Below are 16,278 nucleotides of genomic sequence, written 5' to 3' on the forward strand. Positions count from 1 at the left end.
GGAATTAATTTTTTAGTTTTTATTATCAACACACATATACATACTCATGTATTTATACTAGTATTTAAGAAAATATATTCTTTATAACAAATTTGTTAATTTGTGTGATAATAATTTAAAAATCAAATAAAAAATAATTTGTAATTAGATGACATAATTACATATGAGTAAATGAATATTAAATCTTTTAAAATTATTTTAGAAACCTACAAATTTAAAAGATAAGATAAAATATTTAATACAAACTTGGTTTTACTAAAATAACGTAATTATCTAACATGTGCTAGAAAAACCGATAACTAAAATAAAAAATTTAAATTTAAAAAACATGTACAGCTAATACAGATTGACTCAAGAAAACACGCGAGGGACAGATGAGTGAGTTGAGTAGTAGCTTTTAAGTGATAGATGGACGGAACCAAAACGACGTCGTGTGCGTCGCTATGATAGGGCAAAAGCAAGTGGGAGAGTAACGGGTTTTCTGACAGCGTTAAGATGTGACAGCGTCAGGAGTAAGAAAGCGACCACAAACAGAACCAGTGAATGTGGGACACGTGTCCGATCTCAGCAAACTCGAAACGCACAATTTGGATGACAACCCGCTTCGGAAAAAATAAAATAAAAAATTAAGAAAAAAAAAACTTTGGGATGCCGTCGAATAAAAACAGCGCACCTCCCATCCCTCCGTTTCGTGTCGCTTTTTGGCGGTTTTAGCCTTTTTCGGTTTCGAACATTCGCTCGAATTTTTCTCTCACTCTCTTACTCTCTCTCTCTCTCTCTCTCTCTCTCTCTCTCTCTTCAATTCAACACTTCGAGGTTCGATCTTCGACCTAGGTCTCTCTACTCTTCTCTCTGCTTTCTTCTGTAGATTAGATCTTAGTCTTTTTTCTGTGTTCGTTTTTAATTCTTCTTATTTTAATTTAGTTCTGTTTTCACTCTCTGAAATTGCCAAGTTTGGGGATAGACTAGTTCGGGATTGCTTTGGCCGATGAATGAGCGAGGTTGTGGTTTTCAGTTCGCATACTTCATTTCTTCGCTTCTATTTTCTCGATGACTTCGCTTGCTTTGTCCTAAGTTGCTCGATTTTACGGATAAAATATGAAGCAGAAAACTATGGGCGAAAATATTTGGATTGTGGTTTTATATACATATCTTTTAGTTACTTTTTTTAGCTTTTAATCGGAACTGTAATCTTCTCGCTATTTATTTATTTGATTGTAAAAGACTTAAATTGTTTATTTGTTTTAATCTGTGCTCTACATAATGCTGTTAATTGACAGCTTCACGGCGATATGGATTGTCTTCGTAATTATTAACTATCTGTGTTAGGATTGCTTTTCAAATTGTTACCTCGTCTGATGACCTTTAGGGATGTTTGTTTTGTCTATATTTTAATAAATATAAGTGTTCACTGGTATTGATGTAATTTAGTATGAGCAGCAATGACCGTCGTAATTTTGGTCACAATATTGGTTGTGGATTATATTTTTCTGCTTGAATGCATTGTATATGAAATTAGCATAAACAAATTATTGTGCCCAAGAAACAAATGATTTCTTGCTTTGAACCTAGACATGCATTCAAACACTCATATTGGATTGATGAACATAATTTTTCAATTTTCTTTTTATTTTTTGCGCTGTTGACATAGTGGTTCTTTCCATGTTGTAGTCTTACAATTTCAGCAAGGGAAAAACATTGGTGCTTTTAATGTTATTTTTCCAATTAAAACTAGTTTTATCATGGTAACATGTACTGACCTTTATTTTGCAATTTACTGAGGTAAAACTTCAATTTTGATTGCAGAACAATGCTAAAAGCAACTATGCTACTGTACCTGAATTTTGTCTTTTCAATACATGCATATATATTTTACAAGCGAAGATCTTGCATTTGTGACAATGTACACTGATAGAGACATGGTGCATCATGAGGTGCTTAAGTCTTACATCGAGTAGTATGGATTGTTTGGTGAAATATTTAAATGTTTGGTTCTTTGCTAGCTTTTTTGATGGTCACTTCTCCAAGTACTGCACTGCTTCTTACACAAGTCACACACATATAAATGTTATATTATGTATGCTTTTGTTTTTTTCTTCATAAGAATGTGTCTGTAAATATATTTATATACATAAATCTTATGTATGCTGAAATTGTAGGATGCTATTCAACAGAATATGAGATGGATCGTGAAGAATATTTGCGGAAGTGTTCCAATATGAAATGCCAAAGAGTAAGGATTTTGATCATGTTTTAATCACAAATATTTTGAGTTTAATCTATCATGTTATTTGTCAATTTGCTTTTTTCTGCATTTTGCAGCATCTAAGAAAGTATCTATTTAGTGTATTTGATTATCTCATATTTGTTGCACCTAATTAAATACTTCAGATAATGATTGTAATTGTTCTAATTATATTTCATGGTTGGAAATACTTTGACACTTCACTCCTAGTTTTCAATTACATAGTATTCCAACTTTCAGTGTGTTTAATGTGAATTATTTAATTATTTTTTATAGCATAATATGTTGGTTTAGGCAAGATATTATGATAATTGCTGTGCTGTATGAGAATTTCATTTCATTTGTTAGAACTTAATGCTGGAAAATGTGTCCCATAAGACATTGTCGAGAAATGTCTAGTATATTAATATGTAGAGACTTTTTATGACAAACGGCTTCCACTACACTAAAAAATTCAGGTTTTAAAATGCTACACATGTTGTTTGAATAGAGCATGAATTTGGAAGTAAATAATCATTTTAATATAAACATTCCTCTACAATACTGAGTGTTTGTATGAACATGCTATGCTTGCCTTGTTTAAGAAAATAAATAGTAGAAGATTAGTCCTTGACAATCTTCTTTTGTTTAATATAATGAGACATTCATGATGTGCTTCACCTTTTACATCACTTGAGGATGAAAATATGAAGGGCTGAGGAGATGATTATCTTGATTGATTCATGAGTTCTTACATTAGAGATACAAAAGGTAGATGTAAAAAGACTACACCTTGAACTGCAGGTAATAGATAGTCACAAGAAGAAGCAACTTTTTAGCTTTTCTAGAGTTGGTATGAGGATAAATTAAAGTATTCACACATTCCCCCCTCAAGTTGGAGTATACAAATTGTATGTATCAAGCTTAAAACATATAACTTGAATTAAAGTTCTCTGAAGGATTTAGTCAAAATATCTGTAGGTTAGTCTTTGGATTTGACAAATTTAGTGGAAATTTCCTTGGACAACGTTCTATCTTGAACAAACAAATTGACAATCAATTTCAACAATCATAACTTGTCGTTGTCCAGGTGCTTCATGTACATTTTTAGGAATAGTATAGAGGACACATATGAGACAAAGGAGAAAAATGGAGGCAATGAAATGTTGTCAAGTAAGGCCAAAATGTTTTGAATAAGGTTTTATAAAATTAGGGTTTTATTTATGGGCAACACCTCCTTCACTTTCATGCGCTGCACACGACACAACATCCCATCTAATTTCTTCATTTTCCGCCATTGTCATAGCCTCTCCAAAGCGTGCCACCGCAGAAGACCATCGAAGGTGCTGTTGAAAAACTCATTCTCTCTGCCTAGGTTTTAACGGGAGCAACCAAGTTCCAGTTTTTTGGCCAAAAATGGTTGCGCACGAGTCACAATCCGGGATCAACAACCTCTGCCAATCCACCGAGCCGCGCATCACCTTGCTTCGATCCCCTGGCCGAGTCACCTCGCGATCTTGACAACATTTGCCAATGATGGTAGTTTAGAAAATTGTAAATATGATGAGGTAGAGAATACCTTTTTGAAGAGTTATGGACCAGTTAGGATCTTGATTATTGGAAGCAAATAGTAAGATTATCATCATCTATTGATGAGCTGGTACATTAGCTCCAAACAATAAGATACAAGTAGTTTCAATTAGGTGTCTATTTTTTTCTTCTACTATACCATTTTGCTAAGGGGTAACATGTAGACCAATGGAAAATGCCATGTAAACCTATAAGAGTAGAAAGTCAAGTAGAGAAGTATTCTTTGACATTAATCACTCCTCAAAATTTTGATAAATTGGTCACTAATTTTTTATTTTATTAAGGAAAGACACAAAGAGAGATAAAAGTCTAGATTGATCTTTCATTAAATAAACCCAAGTACATCGAGAATATTCTTCTATAAATGTAACAAAATATTGGAACCCAAAATATATGTTGCGACATAGATTTCAAATGCCAAAATGAATTGTGAAAAAACAAAGTTGCATTTGTTTAATTTTTCTTTGGAAAAGAATATTTAACATGTTTTCCTAGTTGACATGACTCACGCTAGGATCTGAAGTTTGCTAATCTCAAGAACCATTTCTTCAATTTTAATAAATGTGGATGACCCAAGCAATCACACAAAATTTTAGGAGATGGAGATTTAAAACAACACATAGAAGGGTTGGTTCCAAGATAGGATAATCCTCTAGATTCATGTCCTTTACCAGTTAGTCCACCCATACCTCATTCCTGTACAACAAAAAAAAATGGTATCAAATGAACAATTAAATAAGTTGGTCAATTGATTGAGAGAAATTAGGTTTTTAGAGCAAGTATGGTCAAGAAGAACAAAATTTAGGTTTAAAGGGGGAGAAAGGGGGACTTGACCAACTTTGGACCCATTGGGTAAAGTAATAAAATGAGGAACTATAGGAGAAGAAATGGAAGAGAGCAAGGAAGTACTACTAGAAATATGATCAAAAGCACCTGAATCTAGTATCCATGGGCTTTGATTTTCCACAGTTTGAGAAATGCAAGTTGTTGACGAACTAGACTTTGTAGTGTGGAAGGTTGTGCTACATTGTTAGATTTTAACCTCAGATATTTTTTATAATCTTCATTAGAAAATTCTGGTTCAACCTTCTTAGATTTGGAGACATTAACTTGTTAGGAAAAGAATGTAAAGATAACCAGTTCTATTGAGTATGGCTTATTTTCTTACCATGAGAACATTGAAGACGTATGTGACCACTTCTTCTATTGCACAATCTTCCCTTCCACGAGTCGACACATGGTAGATAATTCAACAAAAGCTTGAAGATTTCTATTTTTAAGGGTGGGAACAAATGTTGAAACATGGACAAGAAAGGCCAACAAAACTTATGAAAGAGATGTGATGTTGCTCTAGTGACTAGAAGGTGGCATGTCACATGGGTTTAACACAGAAAGAGGTGGCACATGTACAACTTGTTGGGTTCTTTGTTGTGCGACAAGAAGCACCAAATTTAGTGCTCCCTGGAGAGAACGACGTTGGTTAATGATAGTGGACAATGTGTTCTTTGTTGTTCAACGAGGTGTACCAAATTAGATGCTTGTCATGGATAATGATGGTGGTTGACAACAATAGAAGGTGGGCAAGTGGTAGTCTTCTCATTGGACAATGAAAAACAAAGCGGGATTGACCTGTTCTGATACCAATTTGAGAATGGAAATATGAAAAGGAATGCTTGAGAGATGATTATCTCTCGGCTGATTCATGTGTGTATACATATATACCAGTTCTTACATAAGAGATACAAAGGGAAGATGTAAAACAAAATATAACAATTTAGCTTTTAAGTGGTTCAGAAGATAAATTGAATTATTCTAACAACAATATAGATATGAGGATGAAGCACAATCTTTCCATCCAAAATAGCTGAGAAAATTAATACGAGTGTAAAGTTTTTTCTTTTACTACCATATGATGTGTTAAACTCAATATCATCAAAAGAATTTAACCTTATAGCTAGTTATTGTGCCAATCATAAATATTTTGATTATTTGACAATAAATGGTTGATTGAGATGTGACAAAGTTTTGCATTAATAATGGATCACAAGCTTCAAGGTGATAAATATTTTTATCATTTTCAAACTTAGTGGCGAAGGTGATAAATGTATTATCATTTTTATCTTGTTATTACTTATTGGTCGTGCATTTCCTAAAATATTTCAACTTTTGTTTTCTTGAAGAATAAATTGTATTTTATTTTTTTAGTAAGCGTAAGTCAACTTAACTTTTGATTGGAAGGTTCTTGGTCTACCATATACATGGTCCTTGCAAGCTTAATATTTTGACAGAAGCATTTTAAGGCTATTTCTCTGTGAACGCATTCATGAATTTCCTTCATTGTTTCATAATTCTCTTTACTATTTAAATAAACAAAGTAGCAAAGTGGTTTGCATAAAACGTATCACTCGTGATATCTCTGTTTTAAATTTCTCTAGGTTCAGGTGGATGAATCATATGTACCTGCTCTTCAAGATGAAGTAATGGAAGTTGAGCATTTGCTTGCAGAACCTAGAAACAATCTTGCTTTCCAGGATGGTATATTTCATTTTAATGAGTAGAGTATGGAGAAATGCTATGTTGCTGAAAATCTTTCCTCTGGATTTTGAATTTAGTTTTAAATCAAGAGTGGTCATTCTTAAATGAATTGAAACTGTTCTTTCTGATTCTATTGCTTGAAATGCAAAATGACATTGTACTCTGATCGCTGGTAAGAAGCTCTTATTTTGGGTTTGCATGTTGTTCTTGAAAAACTGGAATAAACGAAGTAAAATGATGAGGTGAAAGAATGGAGAATGAAACGAAAAGCAAGCTGTATAAGAACTTGAATATTGTTTTACAGAGACTGCTTAGAAGTTTGTTAGAATTGATGTTGCTTTGTAAGAAAACCAAACTTTTTATATTTGAGATATTATCATTGATTGGAATTTTTTTTTGGCTTTCTGTAACGGGTTTCTCCTAGTCCACTTGGCTCAATTAGATAAATTTAATGGTTGACAAAGCTGTATTGACAGTGTCCTATATTCAGAGCATAACAATAGCTTTTGCTTTTAAACTTTTTATTGGGGAGATATATCTAATAGTAGTAGAGTTTTACATTCATCAGGTAGTTTGGATTCTCATACAACTTTGAACGGAAAGGATGATTTGGAACTGGAGGTATTTGTCTTCAATCTCTCTGTTGTTGTTGGGGTGATATTTAAGCTAGATTTCATAGATTTTTTATATTTTACACAGTGCTTGTTAATGATTTTTTACTTGAGTCTGTCATCTCAGGTTTATAGCACACGTCAATTCAAATTGCATAACATTACTAGTTAGTTACTTAACTGCTAAATTGTTTATGTTCTTGTTTTGTTGACATGAAAATTAACTTTAATATTTTTAGGTCCTTGATGGATTGCTAGATGATGTCGAAATCAATGATCTTGAAGGAGCTGACGGTTTCCCTGGTGCATGTGAAGAATATTTTTTGGGTAAAATATTAACTGTTCCTAGAGATGTAACATAAAACAATTCTTTAGTATTGCCCTTAAGAATTATTCTTTTGAAATAATTTGTTCATGACATTATATGATGAATTGTGCAAAATAGTTTTACACTGTCATTCAATTACAAATCATTGTTGATATGACTTTCAAGGTATTTATTGTAAAATCCAACAAACTAATCATACCTGGTAATTTGTGATTGGATGACACTGTAACTGTTTTATATTGTCTGTGCATATCTTTTTCCTCCTATATGGAAGTCTTTGACCAAATGGTCAAGGTTCAAAATTGATCCTTTGCTGCTATTCTTCCAATAAAAAAAAGTTGATTGTGAACACAAGGTAAGCCCGTGTATTATCTTTGCTTCGAACCTTAAAGTTCCTTGATTGAATCTCTTACAGATGTAATATCAAACTATTCATGTGTTTTCAGCTTGCCTAACTTGAACTGTCGTTGATAATTGACAAATATTAAGATGTATTCTTCTGCTATGGTGTTTGGATAGCAAGGAAGAAGAAAAATCAGTTTCTGCTTCCTTTTTTAACTCTTCTTTCTGTTTTGTTCATTTGGAATCTACAGATTTTGAATTTGCTGACAATATTGAGGAGGTACTAGGTTCTGGTCCTTTTGAAGGTTCACTCTTTCAAAACTCAAGTTCGGAAAGTCATTCTTCAGGATTAAGTAGAAGTAGCATTGTTGGTGGGGTATTAGAATCAACAAAAGTACCTACTGCACAATCTGAATGCAAAAATGATTCTCTAGATGAGACAGTAACCTATGAATCACATGGTGCATTCAGCAACAATCCTAGTCAACCATCAAAAGGAAATTGCAGGTACAACATTTCACTTGATGTGCAACATCTGCAAGAGTTGGATAACTATCGTCATTTAGCTGGTTCTATACTGACTTGTAAGAAGGAAAAGGGTTCTATCGAAAAAGGCCAACCTTCTGCACTTAGAGAGAAAAGATTCCGAAAGCCTACGCAGAGGTATATTGAAGAATTTTCAAATGCGAGCTCAAAGGAAAAGGTACCACCTGCTGGTACAAAAACTAAACATTCCAGTGACTCATCATGTAATGTACTTCATATAAGAATTAAATCATTGAAAAAGAGTCCAAGCGAGAAGTCTAGTAATGAAAATAGTGAGGTAATGCTTCCTGAGTTGCAAGTTCGGAAAGCACGTCAGAAGAAAGAGGTACTGTTTTGTTAGGGGCATTTTATCGCTTTGCGTATATTTCCTTAAGTAGATAAGTATATAACATACCTTTAGGTTGATAGAAGATTCTTTCTTTGGTTATGATTGTATCATTATGAATGTAATGTATTACTTTAGGATCTGTTTTGATATACATTTACCATCTTCCGGTTTTGGATTCTTATTATTGATTTTGACTATCAATATTTGATGATTATGTGACCTGTTTATGCTCTCAAATTGTATCATTTATGAAAGTAGACCTCTGACTCTTAATGAATTGAAGCGTGATGTTTAATTCAACATGTGTGCTAATCATATGAATGTGCTTCGTCATGCTTCTCTCTTTTCTTGGCTCTAAGTGAGTGGTGCTTGATTTCTTGTACATTGATAATTTATAACCTACGACATGGTCATCATGGTTCTCTACATTTATATTCTTTTTTTTTTCCTAATCATGGTATTCATGTATTGTTAATTTATGCTGTTATTAACGTCCATAACTGTTACTGTAACTAGGTCTTTGTAACATAATTTAAGACACCCTTCTGTTAGTGGGCAATTTGTAAAATTGTGAGACAATTACTGCAGATTGATATACCTGCCTAATATTCATGGCTATGGTATGCCAGATATAAATTATTCTCATGCATTTAACAAGACGTATTTCTTTTCTAGAAACTTCAGTATGAGTATGAATCATTTCCCTCGGAATCTGAGGATGGATGTTCAATGACAAAAAAATCTAGAAGAAAAGATAGAAGAAAACATCAGAAGATGTGGACTCTCCCTGAAGTTTTGAAGTTGGTTGAAGGCATATCTGAATATGGAGTTGGTCGTTGGACTGATATTAAGAAGTTTTTGTTTTCTTCTTCAAGCTACCGAACTCCCATAGATCTCAGGGTACTTCACAAAGCTTTACTCCTTCAATTTTACGTTCTTCCAAACTTGTTTTCTAAAAGTAAATTCTGCAGGACAAGTGGCGAAACCTTTTGAGAGCCAGTTCTGTGCAGAAAAACAAGAAAGAGGTTAACTTTCTTTTTTCCTTTTTTGAAACTTTGTTCATTGATGTTTTCAAATGCATGTCTGAGAAACTTAAATTGGTGTACCAAAGTAGCTTTTTTTAATATGCTATCCCTGACAAGATTCAGTTTGGGGAATGGGGACAGTTAATAATGTAAATGATCATGTGGTGATTACAGGCTGAGCAAAATGACGAGTTTGCCCTGCGTCCCTTACCATTTAATGTGGTACATCGTGTGCGAGAATTGGCTAAAATTCACCCATACCCAAGGCAACGTGGGTCAAAGAAGTTGCGTTTTAGCCAAGCTGGCTCTTCTGTCGTTGCAGATTCTCCTCCCGTTAGTCTTAGCAAAAGAAATGTACGTAGAAAGTTTACTTAGAAGAAGTCCATATGTAAAACAGTGCAGGGAAATCTATAGTCAAAAGAATGTTGTTGAAATTAGGTATCATATTTGCACAATTTTATACTGTCAAGTAATTCCTGCTTGTGTATCTACAAAGGCAAAGAAATTTTGAATTGTAAACATGAGGAAATCATTAGTTATCCTACAATAGATTGGGATTATGCATACATGTCTAACCGCTTCAATTGTATGGTATTCTTAGTGGGCTGGAACCTGGTCTTGATGCCTCTAGTGTGTTTAGAGCTGTTTCTTACTCAATGTTGCAAATGAATGGTTGGGTGAAGGGAGTTTTTAATGCACTACAAATATAAGTTTTTCATCATTCTACAATCACTATTTTTAAAAGGATATTGTATCTTGGAAGCATCTTGGCTTGGGGATGATGACTCATTGCCCTATCCTAAGGCCCTTCATTGTGCTACACTAAGCTGTGGCCGTTTTAATGGTTGTGCTTTCTACTGGGATATTATTTATTACCTATCTTTATATTCTGTTCCACTATTTGCCATGTCTTTTCATCACGTTATCCATGTTATAATGCACCTCTATCTTTTCTCTTTCCTCTTCTGGTGTCTCGTGTTATAATAGTATAAATTTGAAGATTTTTTTTTTAACTAAAGCAAATGAACTTTATTTTTGTTAAGAACAGACTTTTACTTATGAAGAGGTTTACCAATCTAACGTCGCACTAATATGCTTTCTTTATGCTAAGGAAAAAGGGGACTATATAATTGGAAACAGAGTTTTTTTTTATTGATTACAATTCTGATAATTATATTTTCAACTCCTGTATCTATATAAAATCACACTAAAAAAATGAAATAAAAATGAATAAGTGGATTCTAGGAAAATATTTCCTAATTACTATAAAAATATTAAGATATTTTTATCACAATAATCTTTTATTATCATCATATATCTTTTCAAACCCATTAATGTTGCTACATGCAAAGATCAAACTTTTATCTTTAGTTAGATTTTGTATCACGTGAAACCAAAATTTTCGAAGAGCATCATATATTTTAAGAGAGACCCATGAGGTGAAAACTCAGAATGCACTGTTGTGTTCAGCTGTCAAATGATCTGAAAAATCACCTTCGCAAATGAGTAGTACTCTACCGACGCTAAAGTACGATTTTTGAGTTGACGCGTAGAACAAGTTCCAAAACGAGAAAGAAAAGAAGTTTGCTTCCCAGAAGGAAGCATGGAGAGGTGTTAAATTAAGGGGGTGAGGAAATGGGGCAGTTAGGGAGAAGTGGGAACAAAATGATAATGTGACAGCTCAAGAAAACAGAGAAATGCACGTGAAAGGGAAGCAAACAAAGGGTGTCTAATCAAATAATTTAGATTCACAAAATGGCTGCGAACCATTGAGTGTTCTTGAGGTGTCAGCAACCATTTCCTCTTTCAAAGAGTAATGGCACATCATATCTTCACCCACCTGTGAGCACCGTGGCCCAAACCTCATGTGCACCACGTCTTGTCCTTGCTCCCTCCCTCCCTGCCTCACCCTCACCCTCGAGTGAACCTTATCTACCACATCCTTTTGTTTTGTGTATCTGCAGTTTGCATCACTCTTAGATGTCACTTTAACCAAAATACAAGTCTCGAGCCTGATATGTACACAATGTGATGAATTCAATATTCTCACTCATTCAATCAAATACTCTTTTAATCTCAAGTTCTGACTAGAAGATGTTATTTAGATTCTCTTTTTAGATATGGTATTTCAACTGCAACTCAACCTTTTTAGACTTATTATACTAAGAGATGATTTGATATGTATAAACTATTTTTGAACTTAATTCATAAGCCATGTGACTCTGTACAATCAGGAACAGTTTGGAAATTGTTATGAAAAAGAGTGCCTGTTTGTGTTCGTTGCTCAATGAGTCTCCATTCATTTTGACCATAGTTAGCAGGTACATAGTATAGATACGGATACCCGGCTCGTGTATGTACGTGTACGTGATTCATCATTTTTATATTATTACAAAACTTTCTTAAAAAGAATCTGGTATTTGGTACGTTGAATTCAATATTGGGTACATGATTATTGAGGAAGTGTTTGTTTGGATATATGTTACTTGAGAAACCACGTCGGTTGTAACTGTTAACTTATTTGTGAACGTGAGAAAAGAGGTCCCATTGTGTAAGCCAACACGCTAAAAATTCTGTAACTGTGATTTTGACTGCCCTCTGCCTGCTGCATGATTAGAGGTTGGTCTATATCAGAATTTGAACCTCTGACAGAGAGAGCAAATGATGCAGAAGGAATTTTATTGCATTTTAGTACGAAATGAAATGAATGGAATTTCAAGTACATAGTTTCATGACATCCCAAGATCCTCCAAGGCCTTTTTTTAAAAGGGTCTTGTTAAACCGTGGTTCAAGAATTATAAGGTGAAGATTTTTATTGAAAATTATGAATATTGTATTAAATGCGTTTTAAAAAAATCACTTTTAAAAATCCCTTGAAGGGCTTTTCTTAAAGAGTTTCTAACCCGTAATTGAAGAATTTGAATTTTTTTAAAAAAATTATGGAATTTTGTATTCTTATTTCTTAACTAGTATCTGCATTTTGGTATTTTAAATCATTAAACATTTGTCTCATCTTGAAAACTGTTGGCAGTTTACTGCAAATAATCATGTGTGAAACTGAACGTGCTATTATTTTCAACCAACCAAGCACAACCGACATTTGTCTTAAAGGGGATGAATCAATGTGCTGGCTCTCAATCATCTTTCTGAGCATCTGTTAAGATAACAGACCCAGGAAAAAAGGGCAACCTCAAACACTGTCTTCAACTCTCTCTCTCTCACTAAAATTGATGAATTATTTAGCACACATTTAATTCTCTTTTAATTTCCCAATTGCAAAAAAGGACCTCAAAAAATACTCCACCTCAACTCCAATCTTTTCCTACTGAAGTTGTTAATTATTGGAACAAATTATCTGTTTGTGTGTTTGGATTCCCTTCACCAGAATATTTTGTTAGAAGTGCTAATTCTTAGGCAATACACTGATAACATTTTTGTTACACTGATAATATCCAATTAAACATGATATCATGGTTAAGTTTTCTAAAGGTCTGTTATGAGGAAACATAGAAAGGGAATCAAATCAAAATTGTCACATTTGGTCAAAGTTTTATGTGCAAAAACTGTGACTTCCATTCTCTTCTCTGCAACCAAAGATACTTCCTTCCATCCCTTTTGCAATATGTAGCCCATTTCCTGTACTTGTGCGAGCTATGGAGGGAACACTGGAACTTATCCCAAATCCAAATGCAGAATGTAGCTACTTGCTAGGGAACTTGATATGGGATGTGTTGTACGGATAGTACCCTCTTTAGTCCTTAGAAAAAGAATGCTTTAGCCAGCATGCACTAATTTAAGATAATTCAAACATATATAAGTAGTGAGCTAAGACCAATCCAAATGGGAATAATAAATTCACATCCCAACAAGAAAAAGCCACTGACAAATTGAAAGGGACATCAGCATTACTGCATTATACACAAAAAGTGGCTGATTAATTACAAATTAGCTCATCCCCACAATGTGAAAAATTAATATTGAAATTGTTGATAACCATGTAGCTCCACTTCCTCAGCAGATCTCAAATCCATTAACACCAGTTTGCACACAATCTTATTATCATATTATATATGATCTACTTTCTGGCACTGAACCAGCTGTGATGAGGACTTTTAAAACTCCACAGTACAAAAATACTTGACAGTACAAAAATTTTCAACGATTACGACTCCCAAAAGTTGAAGCCTTTCTCTGAATCTAAAGAAAGTGTCTATATCTTTTATCCATACCTGTGTTTAAGAAATAAGTGGGCTCGCACTTCGTCCAAGAAACTTATCCCTCCCCTTTTTCATATCTTATCTTTGTGGGGTCTCATATAACACTGAGAAATTGGACAGAAACAATTGTGATTAAGAAGCACCCTTGGAGAATTGTAGAGAAGGACAGAACCTTTATTTCCTAGGATTGATGTTAATTAATCAGCCATATATGATCATATTTTATACATACAAACAATACAAATATTGCCAATTGCCATGCATGTTCGTACAGTTTCGTATCAGAGATATACACATTGCTAACCAACAAAGTCAGCAACTACATATCAATAACTGGCACACTTGAATAATAATAATAATATAAATGTTGATCTCATAATTATATTAGTAGCAAATAGCATAGGCTACCAATCATGTCAACCATTTAATGCTTCAGACCATTGGTTCTTCCCATGCCACAATTATATATACCTTATCACTTGCGATCTCAAGTACTCACTGCACTTTTAATCCTCTCCATCTCTCTCTCTTGCAAGAAACTATGAAGTCAAGATTTCTTAGAGGGTGCCTCAACAAGTGCAAGAAAATGTGCCTCAACAAGTGCATATCTTGTGAAGAATGTTGTGAACGAGCTTGGTGGTCTTCTTTGCATGAAGGTTGTTCCAATATTCCAAGTGATGTTCCAAAGGGTCACTTGGTTGTCTACGTGGGAGAGAACCACAAGAGATATGTAATCAAGATTGGTTTGCTCCACCATCCACTCTTCAGGGCTTTGTTGGATCAAGCTCAGGAAGAGTATGATTTCATTGCAGATTCAAAACTCTGTATTCCCTGCGATGAACACCTCTTCCTCAGTGTCCTTCGATGTGCTAGCTCCCCACAGAACCAACGAGTGTGTCTGTGTCTCTGAGAAAGAGAAATCACTTTCTGAAACATTCTTTAGTTTCCATGTTGTTCAAATTCTTAGTTCTAACTATGTTCATATAAGTAGTCATCCATATGTATAATAATGTGTTGTACGTAGGTTGAGGCACAATTAAGTGTCATCATTTACCTCACTGATCTCATTCCTCATCAATTCAAGAAGAGAGAGTATTCTAGCCCTTCGCATAAATTTTCCAACAAGTCTTGTTTAATCCACATAACTTTATTTTCTTTTCAATATCGGTTTGAGAAGTTTATTCAGGTACATTTTGATTGATTTATTTAGAGCGAGTTTGTAATTGAGGAAAGAAAAAGCAGCTTAGTGGTGAAGAGTATCTACCAAATTAGTGCTTGAGAAAGACCAGGTATGGCACATTTAAGAGTGGAGAAGTCAGAAGGCTTGCAATGAATCACTTGTCCCTTTCCTGTTTCTCGTTTTTTTCTCTCCTTTTAGTTAAAAATAAGCGAGCATTGAGAGATAAATAAAGCTGACTACTATAAGGTCTTTGGGATATATATATATATAGATAGATAGATAGATATATGTGTGTGTTTCATATTTAACTAGAAAGGAAGCTGAAAATGATGAAAACAAAAATTTCAATGGAATGAGGGGAAATTGTTCAATCCTCAGTCTAAACTTAGTCTTATGTATGAATAATATATTAAAAAAACTTTAACCAAACTTAAGGTTATGCCAAATTAAAAATGATCAAATAGGTAATTAATGAATTTTTTTTTTTGCAGATATGTATTTTAAAAGGTATGAAATATTGATTGATGGGTATTTCTATTTTATAATGAAAGAATGAAAATATCAAATAACAATCTCATTTAAGTTATGTCGCAGGTTATATTATGTTCTTTCTTATTAGGAATGTGTTTTATGGAAGGTTATATCATATTCTTGTAATTTTAGTTATATATTCAAGATTATGTAAATGATAGTTTTTCCATTCAAATAAAAAACCTATCAGACGAGTCAATCTTCATCTCATATACAATATCGTTATAAGTTTTGTTAAAAAATTTGTTCAATGAAAAAATAATTGGTATCTTTCAACACTTTATACATATAAAATTGTCATAAATATGTTTTTAAATTTTGGAAAGAATTATTTTTATCGTTGAAATTTAAACTTATCTTTCAGTACCGTTAAGATTTTACTTACATAATTAACAAATTACAAGTTATTTAAATAGTTTGTGCTTATATTGTCAAACACTTTATCACGTATTTGTTTTTCTTTCAAAGTATTCAGTTTTTACTATTTAGCAATAAAATATTTAGAAAGAATAATTAAAACATACATTTTTTAAAATTTTAAAATCATATTGTTGAAAACCTACATTTTATAGTATATTAGAGGATGCAAACATCACCTTATAAGGTTTCCAATCTCACAAAGCACAAACAATTCTTCACAAAGCACAACAGTTCTTCACAAAGCACAAACAACATTATAGAGAGCTTGGAGATGGTCGTAAGTAAGCATAGTGGTAGGAGAGTGCACTTGGTTCTTCGTTTGTGACCTCAGGTGAGCTTTGCGTGAATTTTGTTTCATGAATAACCGATTAGCACTGAAAATAAACGTATCACATAATCGA

General features: G+C 33.4%; 2 protein-coding genes across 12 annotated transcripts; both read left to right on the plus strand.

The window, feature by feature from the left end:
- The first annotated feature begins 611 nt into the window (after positions 1–611).
- Positions 612–10,095, plus strand: LOC137828830 (uncharacterized). Of its 11 annotated transcripts, XM_068635559.1 has the most exons (11): positions 692–816; positions 925–1,001; positions 1,807–1,934; positions 2,160–2,233; positions 6,250–6,349; positions 6,918–6,970; positions 7,200–7,287; positions 7,882–8,501; positions 9,180–9,404; positions 9,476–9,529; positions 9,704–10,095. In XM_068635559.1, the coding sequence occupies exons 4-11, from the start codon at positions 2,183–2,185 to the stop codon at positions 9,902–9,904; spliced, it is 1,392 nt and encodes a 463-aa protein (XP_068491660.1). In that variant the 5' UTR covers positions 692–816; positions 925–1,001; positions 1,807–1,934; positions 2,160–2,182; the 3' UTR covers positions 9,905–10,095. The 11 variants fall into 11 exon arrangements, with proteins under 11 accessions (XP_068491659.1, XP_068491656.1, XP_068491657.1 ...); XM_068635558.1 differs by lacking the exon at positions 925–1,001 and having other exon boundaries at positions 612–816; XM_068635563.1 differs by lacking the exon at positions 925–1,001 and having other exon boundaries at positions 629–816; positions 9,189–9,404.
- A 4,104-nt stretch (positions 10,096–14,199) lies between these two features.
- On the plus strand, positions 14,200–14,849 carry LOC137828195 (protein SMALL AUXIN UP-REGULATED RNA 12-like). The gene has a single exon (XM_068634663.1). It carries the CDS (start codon positions 14,288–14,290, stop codon positions 14,654–14,656), a length of 369 nt encoding a protein of 122 aa, XP_068490764.1. The 5' UTR covers positions 14,200–14,287; the 3' UTR covers positions 14,657–14,849.
- Positions 14,850–16,278: the final 1,429 nt, after the last annotated feature.

This window comes from Phaseolus vulgaris, chromosome 7 (assembly GCF_000499845.2).
Source record: "Phaseolus vulgaris cultivar G19833 chromosome 7, P. vulgaris v2.0, whole genome shotgun sequence".
NCBI classification, from domain to species: domain Eukaryota; kingdom Viridiplantae; phylum Streptophyta; class Magnoliopsida; order Fabales; family Fabaceae; genus Phaseolus; species Phaseolus vulgaris.

Coding starts and splice junctions, on each gene's coding strand:
- LOC137828830 (XM_068635552.1), top strand. Junction 8,502..9,179: donor AAGCACGTCAGAAGAAAGAG/GTACTGTTTTGT, acceptor TTTCTTTTCTAG/AAACTTCAGTATGAGTATGA. Junction 9,530..9,703: donor TGCAGAAAAACAAGAAAGAG/GTTAACTTTCTT, acceptor TGGTGATTACAG/GCTGAGCAAAATGACGAGTT.
- LOC137828195 (XM_068634663.1), top strand. CDS start 14,288: ATGAAGTCAAGATTTCTTAGAGGGTGCCTCAACAAGTGCAAGAAAATG.